The sequence below is a fragment of the Macrosteles quadrilineatus genome, unplaced genomic scaffold (assembly GCF_028750875.1).
Source record: "Macrosteles quadrilineatus isolate MER2022 unplaced genomic scaffold, UCM_ALF_1.0 Scaffold_8__2_contigs__length_117827958, whole genome shotgun sequence".
Taxonomy (NCBI): domain Eukaryota; kingdom Metazoa; phylum Arthropoda; class Insecta; order Hemiptera; family Cicadellidae; genus Macrosteles; species Macrosteles quadrilineatus.
Window position 1 is genome coordinate 60545594 of NW_026542601.1, and position 19372 is coordinate 60564965.

General features: G+C 32.8%; 1 protein-coding gene across 1 annotated transcript; it reads left to right on the top strand.

Annotated features, from left to right (window-relative positions):
* On the top strand, nucleotides 1–17520 carry LOC129000415 (uncharacterized). Its single transcript, XM_054427379.1, has 20 exons — nucleotides 1–158; nucleotides 3046–3159; nucleotides 3317–3393; nucleotides 3951–4051; nucleotides 5248–5443; nucleotides 6016–6182; nucleotides 6821–6924; nucleotides 7007–7145; nucleotides 8045–8224; nucleotides 9185–9388; nucleotides 10455–10616; nucleotides 11140–11265; nucleotides 11710–12329; nucleotides 12869–12994; nucleotides 13421–13658; nucleotides 14960–15109; nucleotides 15661–15792; nucleotides 16444–16547; nucleotides 17060–17179; nucleotides 17378–17520. The coding sequence occupies exons 1-20, from the start codon at nucleotides 1–3 to the stop codon at nucleotides 17427–17429; spliced, it is 3270 nt and encodes a 1089-aa protein (XP_054283354.1). The 3' UTR covers nucleotides 17430–17520.
* Nucleotides 17521–19372: the final 1852 nt, after the last annotated feature.

A 19372-nucleotide genomic window follows, 5' to 3' on the forward strand; every position in this document is an offset into this window, starting at 1 on the left:
ATGAAGAGCGATAAAAAGGATGAATTCGAGTGTGGTCATCCAGTGTGGAGTGCTATACATGTGAGTTGCATTAGACAACACTCTCTGTTGCTAAGCAACCAGCTTCATCCCCCCCACACACCCCCCTACAACCAATCAAACCAGCTGGTAGACTTGAGGTGATTGTGTTTATCTTTGGTCACATGACAACTTTTGTAAACTTTATGCAGATATAGAGTTGAAATTTTAGTGACGTTTCTATTATACAGCTGTCACAGTTGTGTTTTATAGCTGCAGGGCTTTTAACACACATGGTGTTGGAATACCATTGTTGTCTAGCTCTTGAATAGAATTTATCTAGGCAAGTATGTTTCTAAAACCGTTTTTATCAGCTCCTATGCATCGCAGGGAAAATCTACGAATGCTGTTAGAAAGATATTTGCCTGTTGATGTGCAGAATACCTTTATAAATTAACACAGGCTAAAAAATAAACATAGTAAATTAACTTAAAACTTAAAAAAAATGCATGGGGCTTATGGGTTGCCATGCCCGTGACGAAATAACAATGAAACATAAACAGAAAATCAAAACAAATGAAAGAAATTCCAATCACATGTTTTATTTACAGCGTGTGGGGGAAATAGAAGTATGTACATTACATATTTTTGGTTGAGTTTTCAACCACTTAACGACCTCTAGAACAATTCATCGATTGATTTATTTTACAATTATTACCAGCAAGTAAAAGGGAGATAAAAAATGGAGATTAAAAAGGGTAGGAAAACTATTCTACTAGTGTTAATGTAATTTAATATTTGTCAATAAACATAACTAGACCTTCCATTCCATTTCCATATTAAAGTTGTAACCAATTTATTGTATAAAATGAAAATGGACGTAGTTGAATTATTGAACTCAGATTGCCCTCAATATAAAGTTACTAATTTCACTTGACTGACTGTATCAACTTTTTGACCAAACCAAACTGAAAGGACAGCTTATTGTACCCAATATCATCTTGTGACACATAAACTATCGTAGTAACAAAAATAAGGAGAAAATAACATTTTTACAGATAACTCTCTGCATGGTTTATTCAACTAATGAGAGAAAATGTGTGTCAGATTGCTGATACCGGTTATTTAATAAAAAGTTGAGATGAGATGTCTGATCCATAAAGTAAAAGTCAATATTTTCATATAAAAAATTGTACTCCCATATTTATTACATTTCTTACAGAAGGTTAGACTCAATATATGACAAACTTGTGGCTGGTTGGAGATAATACGAGCAGGCAATTTATCACACACGAAGCTCAGGAGCCTATACACTGCAACTCCATTTGACTACTTTTTCCGCAGGTGACGTGACAACAATATACAATTTGTGCCTGAATGCAATGAAAAATCTTCAATACCAAACTTTTGTCTTTAAAATGCATTATTAAAACTTTTCTAAAAATGAATTCTCAATTAGATATTCCTTGAATGGAATGTTCGATTCAGAATAAAGAGAGAGAAATAAATTCAGCTAACCCTTTTGTATCTGTAATATAGATCAAATAAATTACACAGAGTATTTGAGTGTTGTTTCAACGGATTTAATTTTTTGTATGGTGTAGTGAAAAATAACTAAATGGAAATGAATAAATTAAATGACATTGGAACCTTTAATATTGTAAGTGGCATGAAGCAAATTTACTGAAATCAAGCTTTAGATTTTCCAATGGGATGAGAAATCCACTTGTAAAATGTTTAAGTCAATGATGGTAATTTGTAACAGGTTGGTTGATAGAACTAGTTTAAGAGACCAGTTGTTTGATCTTTTTTTGGGTGTGGATTGAGCTTATTCGGTTTGTTTGGGTGGAAGATAAAACTGTTAAGGCAGTGAATGATTATAAAACAACCAATGATCAAACAAAGTCTTAAGTATTTTTTCTCTTGAGTACATTTTTAGGTCTGCATCTTAGCCTGAGCATGTACTAAGAAGATTAAATTTGAAATATCAACTGTTTGTACATAAACAAACAAATTTTGTTTATTTAAATCAGTGTTAGTAAACAATTATGAATAAACTTTAAAAATTGTGATAACCTATTTCTAACAAAATTAATCTTTGCTTTCTTATTTTTGCACTTTAATATTAAATTAACTACAACCCAAACTATTTATTTATTCTCTCCTATATTTAATTGTTAATATTTCGGTATTTTTTTTTTTTTGTGAAAAAAGAGGTAGGATTAACCTGCATTAATTAACCTGAATCTGCATTTCATCAGGTAGGTTTCCAACCTATTGAGACTTTTAGTCAGTTTATTTTTTTTTTTATTTAGAAGAGTAAATACGGTTTTGTAATATTTTTTGTATATTTAATACTTTGCAAGTGTAAGAAATATGACATTAAAAAAAATATATAGTTGTACCACTCCTTTGATTGATTTATCAGTAAATTATGTGGAGATTAGTTAGTCAGTTTTATAAAATTTCCATCTCTGATTTTAGATTTTAAACTTAGTTGTTTGACATGTTTTGCCAGGATTGACCACATCAGCGATGTTTACAAAGTTTAAGCAAAATGAAATAGGAGATGCGAATGCATATGAATACACTGAGTAAGTAGGCCTAGTTAATATATCGATATGAATTAATCAATAAAACATATGTATCTACTTAAATTTACTTTAGTAATCGGTATGTGACCAACTTACTAAAATTTATTGCATACCCACTTGGCAAATTTTCTCTTGTGTTTATTTCTGTCACATTTAAAATCGCAAATAAATAATTAGCTGAAGTTTTCGTTTAGTAATCAAACTAGTTTTATTTTGAAAATATTTAATTGTTTTATGACCTCGGTAATCAAAACAAGTACTATTCATGCATTCAGATTTTAATTACGGTACCTATTTACAAAATTCAGTGGGTGTTTATGAACCTCAATAGATGAGGCTGATAATATTGCATTAATAAAACTCAATAGTGATTGGAAGAAAAAATCATATAGGACAGATTTTTTCTCTTATAATTATGTTTTATTACGTGCATAAATCTGTAATCATGTTTCAGATCAGACCAGTACAAAACACATGAAGATAAACCTTCTTTCAACTTTTTATCAAAAATATTTTCATCAAAAAAGCCAAAATTGATTAATGGTGCTAGAAACCCATTTCTACGAAGGTAAGCAGTTATGTTTCTTTCTGATAAAAATTAACCTATCATTGATTTTTTTTTAATTCTATGGTATTGATTATCTTAAGTTTCAACACATATTTGTCGAATACATTACTGAAATATTATTGTACGGGAATAAAAAATTCTAAATATTTGATTTCAGGTTTGAGCCTCAACCACACTCTGATCCAAGAGAGACGGTGTTCGTTGAGGATGACAGGGACGAAGCTTTGTACCATGGTAAAATATAATTCATTGAATCATAGAAAGGTTATACAACTACCATACAATATCTTGTACCTTCAATATACATTTTAAAACACATACTTAGGTGTTTTTTGGATTAGTTAAATTACATAAAGTCACATATTTAATATTCCTGACATATATTATTGTGTGTGGCCAACTTTTCAACCCCATTCGTTCATTTCAAAGTCATCATATAAATTCGGAAATTGAAATATTCTGTTAGTTACTTCTGAATAATAGCTTGGCCATGATTTTTCTGACAGCAAACAACACAATATAGGAGTGTATTTTAAAGTGAATATAAATTCAAGACAAGTCTAGTGATGAATGAAGTGCGTTTATCTATAGCTTTATTACTGGCAAAGATCGGCTGTTTCTGTGGCCAGGATCACTTTATTAAAAGCCATACAATCAAGGACTAATTTCAGGCAAAACCTTTTGACAGTCTAGGGAAGCAGAGTAGGCTACACTTCCTTGTACACCTGGTTTCCCAACATTTATTTTAAAACACAACTATCTGACGAGTACAGTAGTTTGTCTCTTTGTAGCTGATTTTGAAGACCAAGAGGTTTGTTCAAAATCGGACTCTCGATACAACCTCATGTTCATCGAAGGTCCTGCAAACACACTTAGCCGTCAATTTATGCAGGTAATACCTAAAAGATCCTACTACAAATGAATTCTCAGTAGACCAAATTTAAGTGCACACTTAATGTCAATGTCAGTAAATCTGTTAACAATAGCAATCAGAATCCAACAAACACTCTCAGAAAAAGGTTATTGGTTCAGTCAATCTAGACCAATTACTCTCATCATAGACAGTAAGAAATAAACAATTTATCATAGCAAACCATGATTGAGTCAAGTTTAAGTCTACATTAAGTTAAGTTTGAAAATAATTAGTCTCAATTCTATGAGTATTCTATTTTATTTTATTTTATTTCAACAGACATTCCATTTTGTTTGATGTGGTGCTAGTATCAGTTCATGAGACAGAGCCATAGAGGAAACCTTATACACATATGTTATCTTTGTTCTGCTCTCTGATTTTACTACTGAGTTGAAAACAAATTACTGATAATGAAGATACAGATCATCTTTTTGTATTTGACATGGTGTTCAACAGTAGCGGTTTTAGGATCTTGTCAAGGGGGGGGCTAACCTGGCTAACGGGGGTGTCTGACCAAAACCCCACTGCGGTCTGATACCAGGAAAGAGCTTTGGGGGCTCTCTCCCAAAGATTTTTTTATTTTTAAAGCAGATTGGTGACTTTTAAAGCCATTTTAAATATCTAGGACTGTGTCTAAATCCCCCAGTGCAGGTGTATGACAAAATGCATGATTATATTTATATTTCCAAGGTCCAAGGGGGGGGGGGCTTTGGCCTCTTTAGACCCCCTCTTGGAACCACCGCTGGCGTTAATTTGATAGTATAGTAAGCTATATAGACCATAACATAGAACTATACATAACATTCACATTTTTTTATTTCTCGCTAGTTTTAGAATTTGCAAATTAAATTAGATTAATTAAGCCAGCAACAAAGAGTGTTAATTCCTGTTGCTTTTTAATCCAGCCAAACTGAAAGAACTATAGTTGCATTAACTCTAGGATCTGTTATGTCACGACTACCACTACCAGCGTAACAAATAATAGGCCTAAGGGAGAAAACGAAATCTCAGACTATAGAACACTCTGGGATTGGCTCACTATACCTACTAGTTCATATATATGGGATGTCTTTCAGTATCCAGAAGTCAATGATACGACAAAGTTTGTATACTATGTGGTAGTTTGTGTATGATAACATGTATTGCTTTATATGAGAACTTAATTTCATCAACAGGGCGAACCTTATGCAGAGTATAGTAATGGACAGAACACAGAGCAGAGGAGGATTGGTCCACACAAATCCTTCCTGGAAGTGGTCAGTGTCACCGACAGAGGCACTGACCTGTGTGACTTGCTGCCAGAGAGACCTCTCATGTTAGACATGGGAACTGACCCACCAGAACACAGGGAATGTGCTCTACCTTCTTGTGGTGAGTTAATCTTAACTCTTTCAGTCCTTGTGATTGGTTTTTTCTTTAATTTTATTATAGACCCTACCAATTTTTATCTAGTCAACTTCTCATCTTAAGACATCTTTTGTAAACTCACATACAGTTAGGATGAGTAAAAAAGCAGTGTAATGCGTGGGTTGTGGTGCAATTCACAAAGATCCACAGATCCTGTAAATTTCCACTCGTATACGTTTATTTTATGTGGTTTAATTTCCATAAAAATAACATAGGAATTTTAAATTTACAATATTTTTGAATTTTCTCCGTAGTTAATAGTAAAATAATACTTTAATATAGTAAATTATTCTTTTTTACGCTCTTCAAAATGCTTTAGAAGGTTGGGAAAGTTTATGTTGTGAGGGCCAAAAATGGGAAAACCCAATTATTTTTATCCCATAAATCTTCCCTATAAAACCCTGTTCCCGTAGTCCGATCTGCTGGTTCGCAAACTCATTCAAGTTTATTCCAAATGAAAAAACATTTCATTTAATGTTATTTTATTGGAACTGCAAGAAATTAAATAATAATTATTTTAAAGGTTATTTTTATAGAGAATCAAAAGTCACATCTAAATGAAGAACTTGAAAGAAAAGAAAAATTAGTAAAGAGTTGTTTAGAGGAAGGAAATCTGCTGTTGGATGATTTGGAGAAAATAAAGAGACATTTGAGTGGAAGTTCAAAGATTCCTGAGATCATCAGTTCATGTTTAAGTGTAAGCGTAAGCATCTCAAAATAACATGTATCAAGTTAAATATTATTTAGATGGAAGTACAAATAGTCAATGGTACAATGAACTAAATGAATTGAATTGGATGATGGATTTATCTACTAGATAAAATTATCTGAAAATACCAGAATGAATAAATTACTGTATCTAAAAAATATAAATAAAATATTTAAAATTTATGATTAGGATATTAACATGAGCACAATACTGTATTGTTAGTATAAGAGCCTCACTTCAAACTTCTTATTGGTAGTAGATGAGGAGTGTATCCTAACTCAGAGGGGAAATTTTAAAATGTGTTCTCTGGAAGTTCTGCTTCATAAAGTGATCAAATGTTTCATTAGCTTGCACTAATACGCTATCGCTAAGCTAATGGCTTGTTAAAATTATATACATTGGCTATAAGAAAAGGGAAGCATAAAATCTTTTTCAAATAAAACTTCAATGACGAACAATATCAAGAGACAGTGTTACAAACCAATCAGAAATATGTAATGCGCACTTAGCACTATTTCATGTTTTATAAAAAAGCAAATCATAAAACGTAGTCAATATAATATAAAATATTTCTCATGTTCTCATGTGTGTTCATGTTTTGAGTATTCTGTTTTCAATTTTCATTGTTTCAGGTTAAAAAAGAGGACCCAGCTGACTTTCTACACCTCGGTCGTAAATGTCTTATGGAGCTCGGAAAACATTTGCTGGCGACTCAGAAACAGACTGAAGCTGACATGTGAGTTTTAAAAACTTGCACAACTTTTCACACATTTACGTTAAGCTAGCAAACTATGTTGTCAATAATGGTTTTCTTGTAGGCAAACATTGAAAAGTGAACTGATCACTGTGAAAAAAGAAAAACTAGATAAAGAAGAAAAGATTTTGAGTCTGAAACGGAAACTTGACGTGCAAACTAATAAAGTAAATCATGAAGAGGAAGATAGTGCACAGTTACAGGTACTTTACTTTAGTTATAAATAAATAGTCTCCTACCCCCTCTATAAGCTCAGAAAATTAATCTATTACATAACCGTTGGATTCTGAAGCAGATATCCCATCTGTATGGGCCAACTGCAGCTAGACTCGAATACAGTGTAGTTGAACGAGACGTTGAGTTTTAATTTTGCTTTTTTTATTCTGATATAAATATTCTAGACTTAAAATATGCTGTTTAAAAAATGTTGTCCATTTTGGCACCTTTGTGATTTTTTTTAAAGAAAGATCAAGTTATTTTACATCAACACAATCTTTAGGCTGCCAGGCTTTCACATAGAAATAAGAAATCTACTTCACAGTAGTAGGATATTACACTTAATGCTTTTTCAGCGGTTGAGCCATATTTTAAAGGGAAGGGTCAAGAGGAGGGGATAGATTTCTTCCCCTAAAGCTAAAACCGCCTAAATATTATGAAGGAACTATAGTATATTAATAATATTTAATGGAAGTATTTTTTAATAAAACAATAAATCGTCTTTAACTTTACTTTGACAACCGTGGTCACATTAGGAGTAAACATATTTCCCTTGATTTACAGACCACTTACAATTTTGACTATATATTCGTCGCTTGCGTGATGAAGAGGTGTAAGTACAAAGGCTTATCATATGTTCTTACTTTTTCTTGCAAGCGTTGAATTGGATTGTGTTATAAATTCAGGAAAATCAACCTTTTGTAGCAGGTAAATCAAAAGTCTACCAGAAAGAAATTGAAACTCTTTAATAATTTTTCCACAGCAACTTTTATGATTGCAACACAATTAAGAAAATAGACTTTTGTACACTTAAAAGATTTATTTAGCAATTTGTTTAATCTATCTTACTTTTTAATTTGTAATTGTCTTCAAATATTTTTTCCAGTCAAAAGTTAGAAAACTCCAGGAGGCTTTAGAAGCAGGAAAGAAAACGTTAAAAGATACGGAGGCATTGTTCAAAAGTAAAATAGATAAACTGGGACTTGAACTATCCATTGAAAAGGAAGCTAATCATAAGCTAAGTAAAAGTTTGGAGGAAAAGACTTACCTCATTAAAAAATTAGAAGTAAGTATTTTTTAAATTTTTATTTTACACAAACCTTCTATATTTTTAAATATTTATAGAACAGCTGAGGTTTGCCAAAACGTCAATCAGCTGCAACATATACATTGAGCAAAAACAAGTGGTGGGGGAACTTTCCCTCAAACCGTCTAAATTTTGTGAATGGAGTAGGCATATAATGCCGTCAACTTCCACCCAATCTGTACACCATTTATTTATTGGGCCCTCCCCCACTGGCTAAGCCACAGATTAGTAAGCTTAATATTGATTTCACACATACAGGATTTTAACGTGGGATATTAAAATGGCTTAGAAAAGTATGTGTTACACCATGTTACTCTTGATGAGTATGATTTAACTGCTTTAGATTAGGGTCCTTTATCATTAGGTTTTTAATAAATGGTCTGGATAAAGACATTTTCAGTCCTAGTGACAAAGTTAAACAATGTATTCGAGTCCATTCTACAATTAGCCTAATTATGAGATATGGAATACAGAAATGAAGTGTAATAAATCAATTTGAACTGGGATGATTTATTAAACTTGTCTGACTGGCAAAAGTCATTTTAACCTATGGATCACGTTTTAAAAATTTGTTGCACCAAAGAGGTAGAACCATTTTAATTATATTCCCTGTAGTTGAAACCTAGTAGTAAATATACAACACTAACATTGTTAAAATTAGTAGTAAGAATTAGAATAAGAATCCATTTATTGTCATTTATCAATTTACATTGCTATAGACAACGTCAAAGAACAAAAGAAATACATCAAAGTGCAGTATAAAAGGTAAGAGTACAATGCACTTGTAAGGCTAACAGATAAAACATCACAATTAACAATTAGCAACAAATCAATATAAACTATGAAAGTTAACAATAAATAAATTACAACTATTCACCAAAGCATCACTGGATCAAAGCTCATAGTATTAACTACACAAATATTTTCTCTTTGTGTTAGGATGATATGAGAGAGTTGCAAAACAGTTTGGAAAGCAGCAAACAACACGTGAAAGATATTCAAGCCTCATACAAATCAAAAATAACAAAACTAGAACAGGACCACGCGAATAAAATGGCTGTTTTGTGTGAAAATCAAACTTTAACTAACGAACAGCTGAGCAAAGCTCTGGAAAGGTCTTCAAACTTTGTTGCCCAGTTGGAGGTAAGATGAAAAGGATTTGCGGTATTGGTAATAAATAACCAAGTAAATAACTCACGGTTTAACGATTTACGAACAAAACTAGCAAGTGTTTTGTTGGGTACGGTGAGCATAATGCACTGGGTGAGTAAGTTATCAATAATTATTTTAACTGTGTGAAAGTCAGTAGGAAGCTGACAGAAGACATGCTATTTAGTCACAGTATAGACTTTGGATACATTAAACCATTGTCAAATGTTGAATCAAATTAGGCAAAAAAAACATACGAGAAAATCTACAAAAGAATGCAGGACTATAATTTACTGAGTAAAGATGATTGGAATATTATGATGTAAAGCCCGCTTCAGACATACGCCATCCGCAAAGCACAAAATATTTTACTAGATGTCGTGCTATTCGCCAATTAACGAGTAGACGTCTACACATATGTGTTGTTTTCCAAGCAACTGTTCGTTTTGGGAATAGCAAAAATATTCGTTCACTTTGATGTGTGCAAAAATACCAACAATGAACGATAAAACACGAGCACGAATGTTTGCTGCTTGCCAAATAGACAAACACATATCCACACTACTCGCAATTTGGCGAGTCGGTGTTCAGTGCTTGGCGAATGGCGCATGTCTGAAGCCGCCTTAACATGTTATACATTATATCCAGAATGGTAATCACTTCTGTTTTGCGGTGTTACAAATCACTATAATGACACTGATAAAACCAATGATTCAAATTCTAGTGTAGCATTTCATCTGAGGATCCTGTAAGTATAATTTTGTTTGACTAAACTTTGGTGATCCAAATCCTTGAAAAGGCAACCGCTTTTGAAATCTTATTCAGGTGAACGTCGTTTTATTCTTCATTCCAAAGTCATAAAGTTTTGCAAACACTGATTCACACACACATAATATATTTCCTCGGCAATAGATACAAAAATGTAAAAACATTTTTGTTGAATGCACGGAATAATGGATAAGAGGAAGATTTAATGTAAATCGAAAATGGTTATTTTCAAGGGTTTTTGGTCCCTTGGCAGATAAGGCAGTTTTAACCGGAATGGTGTTTTTGATTTAAGGAGTGTAAAAAAGAGAGCTCAGTCCTATCAGATGCTAACAAGAGTCTGCAAGAGAGGTTGGTAGCCCTAGAGAGAGACGTGACCAAGGCTCGCGAACAGAGTATTGTGGCTGAGCGACGACTGGTGCGAGAAACCCAGGAAGTCATGGCACTGAAGAGTCAGGTCACTATTGGTTGGATTAGAAATTAAAGAAGCTAAAAAATACTGTAGAGTGTTTGAAATAAACAAAAGGACTTGACTTTATACTTAATAAGATAGTCAGCTACATAATAAGACTGAAAACAATGTATAGTGTAGCAATGAACACTTGTAATTACCGTCTCAATTTGCTCGAATGCAGATATGCTCGAATGCATTAGTAAACTTTTAAAGTGACTCTTACTCATCACAATGGAAATATTATTTTATGTAGGTACAATTAAATGTTAGTGCAATATTTTTGGCACCTCAAAGTTTTAAACTGGTTCAATACTCATAAAAAGGTGTTAACAAAAGTAGTTTTTCTACTATGAATGCAAGGGGCGATACTGGCTAGTAATTATTAGCCTTCTGTCTTTTAAATTGGTTAACACATATAGAATAGTGTATTATATTAAAATCAATGCAATTACGCAGAACACTGTGTCCCTGTTGTAGTAGCTTTGGAAAAAAACTAGTAATTTGTATGATACTGCCATGTTTCAAGGTGGCCAAACTAGAGGCGATGAAGGAGGAAGAGTTGTTGAGCATAGACGGAGACATCTTTTGTCAAATCATGTACCAACATGATCAGTGGATAATAGAGGATCTGAGAGCCAGCTTGCAAGACAAGGTGATTATGAGTCATATTGAGATAATTGTAAATCATTGTTACTTTTACCACATTAGTGTTGATTGTAAGATGTAGTGTGGGTTTGAAAGATACAAATCACTTACGGCCTAGCAATGTCATGTAATAGGATATAACTATTGCTACATTTTGAAATTTATTCCAGATGTAATTTATGATAATCATGAATCATGGTAATCATGAATGATGTTTTTTTTAGTATTTATTTCCTAATTATGTAGGGAACAAGTGCTTGGGTACTAGGGATATTTTTGGCATGTACAGTAAATCCTTATTACTACCAACTTTTCTTAATTCTTCGAATATCACTGCTTTTCTTCACTCCTTGTTTTTTTATTTTTTATTTTATTTCATCCGACTAATCTAGTCTCAAATTAGTTCAGATTAACAAGGGTGCTCTGTACTAAAAACAGAAGACTTTTACAGGAGAATTATCTGGAAACCTTACGGTCACAAGGCGACTGTGCTCTACGAGACTTTGAGAAAGTACAAAACGAACTGCAACAAAGGAGACAACAGTTTAATGAGCTAAAAGATGTTTTCTTGGATTTTGAGAAGAAACGAGACAGTGTGGTCAGAGAACAAAGAGATTTTTACAACAAAATGATGCTTCTCAGTAAGAAAACCATTCCTAGGGATAGATTTTTCAAAAATCTCATAGAAGAATGCCAGATGAAAACCAACAGGATTGGGGAGATAGAAGATATGTTAAGAGACACTAACCAAGCTCTTGAGGAAACAAAGAAGATATCAGAGGCACAGTTGAAGGCAATGCAGACTGAAATGCAATTTACAGCAGAGAGGTTGTATGAGTTTGAAAATCACATACGGATAAAGGACATGCAGCTTCAGGAGGTAGTAAACGTATTCGAACAAGAAAAGAAAAACAAAGCGTCAGCCGAGGAAGCTTTGAATACGTATAAAATACTTTTGGATAGTTCCAAAAAGGAAAACGAGGAAGTTCGAAGTAAGCTTAACTACTTAGAGGACATGGAAAAAAATAGAACCAATGTTCAAGCAGCTGAGGATTTAGCTAAGGAAACTCAGTAAGTTTTGAGACGATAAAATTATTATTAGTTTTATTTTTAAATTAAACTAGGAAATATGGTTAGTTTGCTATTTAATTTGCCTTGCTTGAGCAAACTAAATTATAACCTCCATAACTTTAGTATTTTTGTACAGTAAGTAGGCCTACAGTACTTTAGAAGATTACTTTTTCCATGACAAGTTCATATCAAAGAAAGCGATAGAAAAACATTGTCTTATTTTGTAGAAGTCAATGATTTATAACATTTGAATATTTAAATTGTAAAACCATATTTTAGACTCTAGAATAGTATATAACATATACAACATGACATTTCAAACTATATGATCATAGATAATCTTGTAAACAAAAGTAAAAATAGTTCTCAGGGCTGATCAGTAAAACAACCTATTTTACCAAAATTATGGAAATGGCTCAAAAATAGCTTTAATTAAAAAGTATTTTTTATAATAGGCTATGAAACATTAAACTAAATACATATTTAACTACAGATAAGATATTTTACTTTGTATTAACATGGATTTTGACTTGTTTTAGAAAAAGAAAGGATACTGAACGAAAATTAAAGAAGCTAGACAAAGAACTAGTTGACTTGAAAAATATACTTCAGGGAAAAGTGGAAGCATCAACACCTCATTCAGATAAAAGCAGTCTAAGTTCCAGGTATGCATTAATAAAAAAAATGTAATTCCTCATTTTCATTTGTTTGTAGAGTTTTACAAATAAATGTTGTTCACACAAAAAGATCGATATGTATAATAACATCGAATAAAATAGTGAGATTTTCCTGATATTTTAATACATGAATTAATAAATTGGACAGTCCTTTTTTAAATTAACTGTTAGCAAGCTTTGCTGGCTTGCTAACAGTTTATTTCACTACTGTAATGATAAATGGCCTTATTATGGTTGAAACTTTGTGAAGCTAAGAAATGTGTGTGCCCAAAATTTTTTTTTCAAAATCAACCCAAAGGCCACAAACACAACTATTGAAAAGTTGTCCTCCACATATCTTACTAAGGAAGAATTGTAGAGTGTATAAGAGTATCACCACTTTTTCTTTTATTTTTTCACATTGCTTCATTTCAGGGACATTGAACAGTTGCAGTCGAAAGTCCGAGAACTGCTAGAGAACAGGAAGTATATGGAGAGGATTCTAGTGGAGAGTCAGAGGACGAAGGAACAGCTGCAGAAGGACCACGAGGAGTTATACAGCAAGATGAGACACGCTGTTAGGGTGATGGTGGAGTCCAAGAGGAATCAGGAGGAACTGGAACAAAGACTAGAGCAACGAGGGCACACCATTCTGAAGCTACAGAGAAGCCAGGTAGCCGGGGAAATTTTAATTAATGAATACCCTTTTGTGCTTTAAGACGAATTTCAGTAACAACAAGTTTACACATTTTCACAGTGAATTAGGAATGACTAATGAACATTATACTTGATAGCAGTATAGATTTGTTGTTTAAAGGATTATGGGAGACATTTTCCATCACATATTAGTAAAACACAAGATTCATGAGCAGGATTTACAGGTGAAAAGGAATGTAGAGCATAAAAAACCAAGCATTGCCAGGAAACACACAACTGAAGTAACAAATTATTAGATGACCTTTCTAAAAAGACAAACATATTATAGAAAAAAAATGTCAATGAACACTTTTTGAAAAAAACACTGGTTCAAAACCAACTGATTGAGACTCTATCTATAGTGAGTTTGGTCACTTGGTGTGTCAGTTGGTAGCGCAGCAGACTGTAACACAGCGGCGGCAAGGTTTGGAGTCCGCCATCACAGTTAATTCTTGTATTGGAATGGCTCACCCATTGTGTTTGCTTTGCAGGATATGTTCCAAGCCCATGGGAGCGGGCAAATGCTAGATTGAAAGAAGCAGTCCAACCTCTTTAAAAAGAAAGTTTATGACTATATTCCCTTAACATCAGCTATCAATCATTGAGATGGAGCATATTTTAACACAATTATTCACCCTTTGAGAAGCGCAATGCCTTTGTTAAAAATTCAGCCTGGGAATATTTTAATTTTGGATAGTTTCCCACGGCGGCCACTAGGTAGCGAAGGTGCTACTATTGCGAGTAGCACGGCCAAGTCAGCTGGCTGAGTGAGAGAGAGAGAGAGAGAGAGAGAGAGAGAAAGAGTAGCACGGCTGCCGGACGAGTGATCCTAGCGTCGGCTGAGCAAAGCTCATTTCGGCGGTAAAATTCCAGTCTGACAATTCTTCAAAAGCATTTCACTTCTTAAAGGGTTTATGCTCATTGAATGGATTGTGATGCCTTGTGTAGCTTTGGTACTAAGATCTGCTGTTTCATTAGTCAGGACCATTAGCCCAACGATCAAGGCCAACTGGGTCCAGTTTAGATTTTTAAACCATAAAAAAGCTATACACTTTTCTCAGGATCAAACCATCAAGTGTCCACCAAGTTTTGATTACTAGGCATACATGACGTATGATGGTCCATGCTGATATCAAACTTACAAAAGACATTAAAGAAAGGATAGAACAAGACAGTTAGCCAGGCAAAATTGAAATTTGGGTAAACCATTGCCAGAGTCGTAGTTTCTCTTGAATTTTTCCTAAATCTTATTCCTACATATTTCAAAATTGTTTTCAGGATGAAACAGAAGACAGACTAGAGGAACTGAAGGATATATTGCATGAAATGAAGAAAACTATTGAACTGTTGTATCGAGACAGAGAGGATTTGGAGGATAAACTGTCCAACCACATGCACTGTCATGCGGAACGAGCAGTGCACCAGGAAGTATGTCACCCTTTCAAATGACACAATCAAATGTTGCTTAGATGGTTTTGGTACAACAGTGTTTTGGAAATAAAAAATTCATATGTCAGTTGCTTTATTTGTTCAAACTTGGCCAAGGGCTTTATGAAGATGGAGTTTTTAGAAAAAGAATGTTAGTGATTCATTTGACTACAATGTCTTTAAATTTCAATAGAAAAAAACGATCACAGCAATATATACATATTTATTTAACAAAATGAAATTCAAGGGATTAATTTATTTAAAATATGTCTTACTAGATTGTTTTTATAACTTTAATAAACTCGTATATATCTTTCGTAATCAATCTTTTTGAACTGTTGATTTCAAAATAATTATAGGCCTATTATAAAAATAGTTTATAGAAAATTTTAAAAAACTATGTTCATACCAGATAATTTATAAACTGTAAAACAGCAGAGACAAAAATAAATGTCTTTTAACTTTTGGATACTGCAATCAATTACAAAAATCAGTTCAGTTAAAGGTTTTACTTAGCTCATAAAGGAATAAAACAACTTTTCTTGGTTTAGCTCAAGTCCCTGCAAAGAGACAAAGCTATTTCGGAAGAGCAGAATTCTCGTGAGAGGGAAATGCTTCTTCATCGTATTAAAGACAATGAGTCTATAATCAAAGATCAACACAAACACATTCGCTCTCTGCAGGTATCCAATCAATATTTTCAACTAGTATTTCTCAGGAAAATCAACATGCAAAGTAATGAATAGTATTAAGCAAAATAGTATGCACAATAAGTTTCAGATGTCACACCGGCCCCAAAAAGCAAAATAGTATCAAGTATTTCCTCATAAAATTGACTGGGCACTGTAGAGAGTTAATATTTGAAATCAATAATAAGGGGAAATTTCTCAGTCATCTTTGTATGCTCATACAATTTGGTACTATGGGTTATAATTGTAAAGTAAAAAATTTCAAAGAAAACTCACTCCCAACTTAGCAGTTCTCCATTATTTACACTTTTTATCTAGTTTATGTGTCATCGTTAGTACTTAGCAATGTGAAAAAAATACATAATGATTCATAATTTTACTGCAGCTGTAAAAAGTTCAAAATAAATACATATCACATGTTTATAACAAGTTGAAACTGTAATCGATTCTCTATAGATCATATTGTAATTACTCTAATCTCAATAGTTCAGACTTAGTAATTCTTTGACAATGTCACATGTTTTATGGCTATGCTATGTAAGTTACGAACAAGTAAGGTTCTACTTGTTATTTTGAAGTCAAGCACTGTAGGATGTAGACCAAACCTAGTAGATTATGTAAGTGATGGATACAATGGTGTTTTAGGATAAACTGGATAATCTGACAGTACAATTACGAGAGACCAAAAGTGCATTGGTCACTGAGAGACATAACCACACACAGCAGCTGCTCAGCGTCCAGTCTGAGAAGTGAGATGTAGATAAATGAAACATTTATCAAGATATTAAATACCATATTACCAATAATTTCTTACTGCCTGAGGTACCATATGGTGTGTGTATAAAATTTTAAATATAAAGACGGTTCCTACTTGACAATTACATGTGTATTTCCCCATCAGTAAAGGAACTACTAACTGGTACTACTTATTATGGTTAACTAGCTTTTTGCTGAAAACACTGTTGATGTTATATTAATGTTTTACAACATCAACAACATATTTAACGTTAATTGTAAGGGAGTGTCCCAACTCCAAGTCTTACCTAATATCATTATTGACAGATGATAGCGCCATTGATTGATAAATGGCCATAACTTTAAGATCGGTATAGTTTCTACTGCTATACACTTCAACCTGCTATAGAACAAATTGCATGTTAGTAGTGTAAGGTTTAATCCTGTGTCACTAAAATCAATCATACTGACAAGAGGTCTCAGTCATGAAAAACTGATATTTATAGTGTTTCTAACCTTTTTCTAGAAAGAAACAAGAGCTTTACATCCAAGAGTTGGAGGCTAGACTAGCCTACGAGACTAGACTGCGGCTAAAGGGCTCCAACACTGTCCTATCCACATCTCACTATGTCAACACATCTGACAGGCAAGTTTAGATTACTAAAACACTCTGTTTACTTTAGAGACACTTAATATAGATTATCATTCGGAATCATAGGTCCAATACAGATTAGAGACCAAGGTCAATACAAGCCACACCCACCAAGCTCAACCATTTTTTTGTGGTGGGGGGGGGGGGTTTATTTTATTTTAGAGTTCCTAAATCCTATGTGTTTTTTTCCAGCTATGATCCACCTATCCGAGACTTCAATAAAAATCATCCTCACAGGAAATAGGACATGTTGAAAACACTTTCTGATTAAATAAAATAATGTAAAAGTTAGGCCTAAATAAAAAAACTAACATTGCCTCAACTATGATATTTTTGTATGCTCTTGAATTTAATTATTGGTTATCTTGTTGTTACAATATAAAAGAAAACTCCTTACAACATTGTCTTTTTCCTACAGTTACCTAACAATGTACATGTTCTCTCACTGATTTGAGAAAGCAAAGTGGCCAATTCGCTCATCAGTGAGACAATGTTAACATTGTCTCCCTCTAATTGCTTTGTCTCACTCCAGATTTGCAACGTGAAGGCACGAAATAGTGAGCGCGTAACATACAGGCAACGTCGTATGCGCCCGAAATACGTTGGCAGCACTGGCTGTAAATCAGCTGGTCAGCTGTTGTACTGTTGTATTTGTCACTTCACATCAAATGTTATAATAAAGATCACTTCTGTGTAAAAATAGGTTATGTTTCTTCACCAATTTATTTGTTTTATGGTAACTGTAGGAAAATTATAATGTGCAACTCGAGTTCAAAGTGCATTTGCCTCACTCGAGAAACCATTCCTCACTCGCCTACGGCTCGTGAGTAAGGGTTACTCTCGAGTGAGTCAATTGCTCACTTTTCTCACTAGTTGCACAAATAACTATTTTCCAAATCGCTCTTTTTTTTAATTGAGAATTATTCATTGAGGGTGGAGGTTGATGCAGTTTGGAAGTTAAGTTAATATTCACTAAAAATCTCTCACTGGATCAACAATGATACTTTTCTAGTTTGAAAAATATTTATAGTTGTGTCACAAAAAACGAGAGGTTAGTTCAAATATAAGTAAATAAATTTGTAATATGGTTTTATTCAAAGGAACAATTAGTTATACAAAGTTAACAATATATCACAGATAACTTTATCTGAACCAGTAGAGCAAAATATATAAACAATCAACACTTTAAAATGATTAACAAAGGAAATTACTAATATGTGTAAATATATGAATGAAAATAGTTACAGACAAACAATCCCAAAAACATTCAAACTATATACCATTAATAGTGTTTAATAAATGAATTGATTTACTAAAATAACAACAAAAATCAATCAAAAAATAGCATTAACACTAAAAAGGCAACAAATTCAGTAAGCTACTATACCTATTACAAAAACTACCTCATGTAAAATTTGTAGAAATGACTGTTAAAGCTTAAATAAAGTTGCAATTATTTATATGAACAAGAAGAATAAGTTTAATAACCCAAATTAGGTACTTTAGTCCCAAGAAATAATAACATTTGAATTGAACCAAAGTTTTAATTTATTAAATTGTTTTGGTAACAATTGGTTAGAAAATAACCTTAATAAGATTCAGATATGTTTTCAGTGAATAATTGGAAAATAGTTCTTTTGATAAATATTATTTTATAGCCTAACTGTACAATCAAACAAGATGATAGTTACTTAACGAATATTTATAGTTAAGTCTTTGACTAGATTTAAGTGAACTACATATGAGTAAAAAATACCTATTAATTTAACAATCAAATAAATATTCTTTTAAAGTTTAAATTACAATACTTTAGCCAGTCTCCAGTTTTACAAAACCAAACTATAAATGAGATTTGTGGAATTAAGTTGTTATACAAAACCATATTTCATAATTTTTTTTAACATTACAATACCACGAACCTAGCTAATAGTAATTTCATATTCTGTTTTTTATGGTAAAATTACTCAACCAAGCAAAATACGCATATAGTATAGGAAGGTTTTAGGTTTAGGAAGTTAGGAATGTCATCAAGCCATTAATTTTTTACTGCCGGTAACTAAATAAGCTCACATAGTTCTTATATTCTAAGTGTATAATGTTTTGCAGTTTTTACGGTCTGTGTTCTATTTTTAATTATGAAGCTGTTTGAGATTATTATTTACAGGCTAATAATCTTCAAGGAAATTT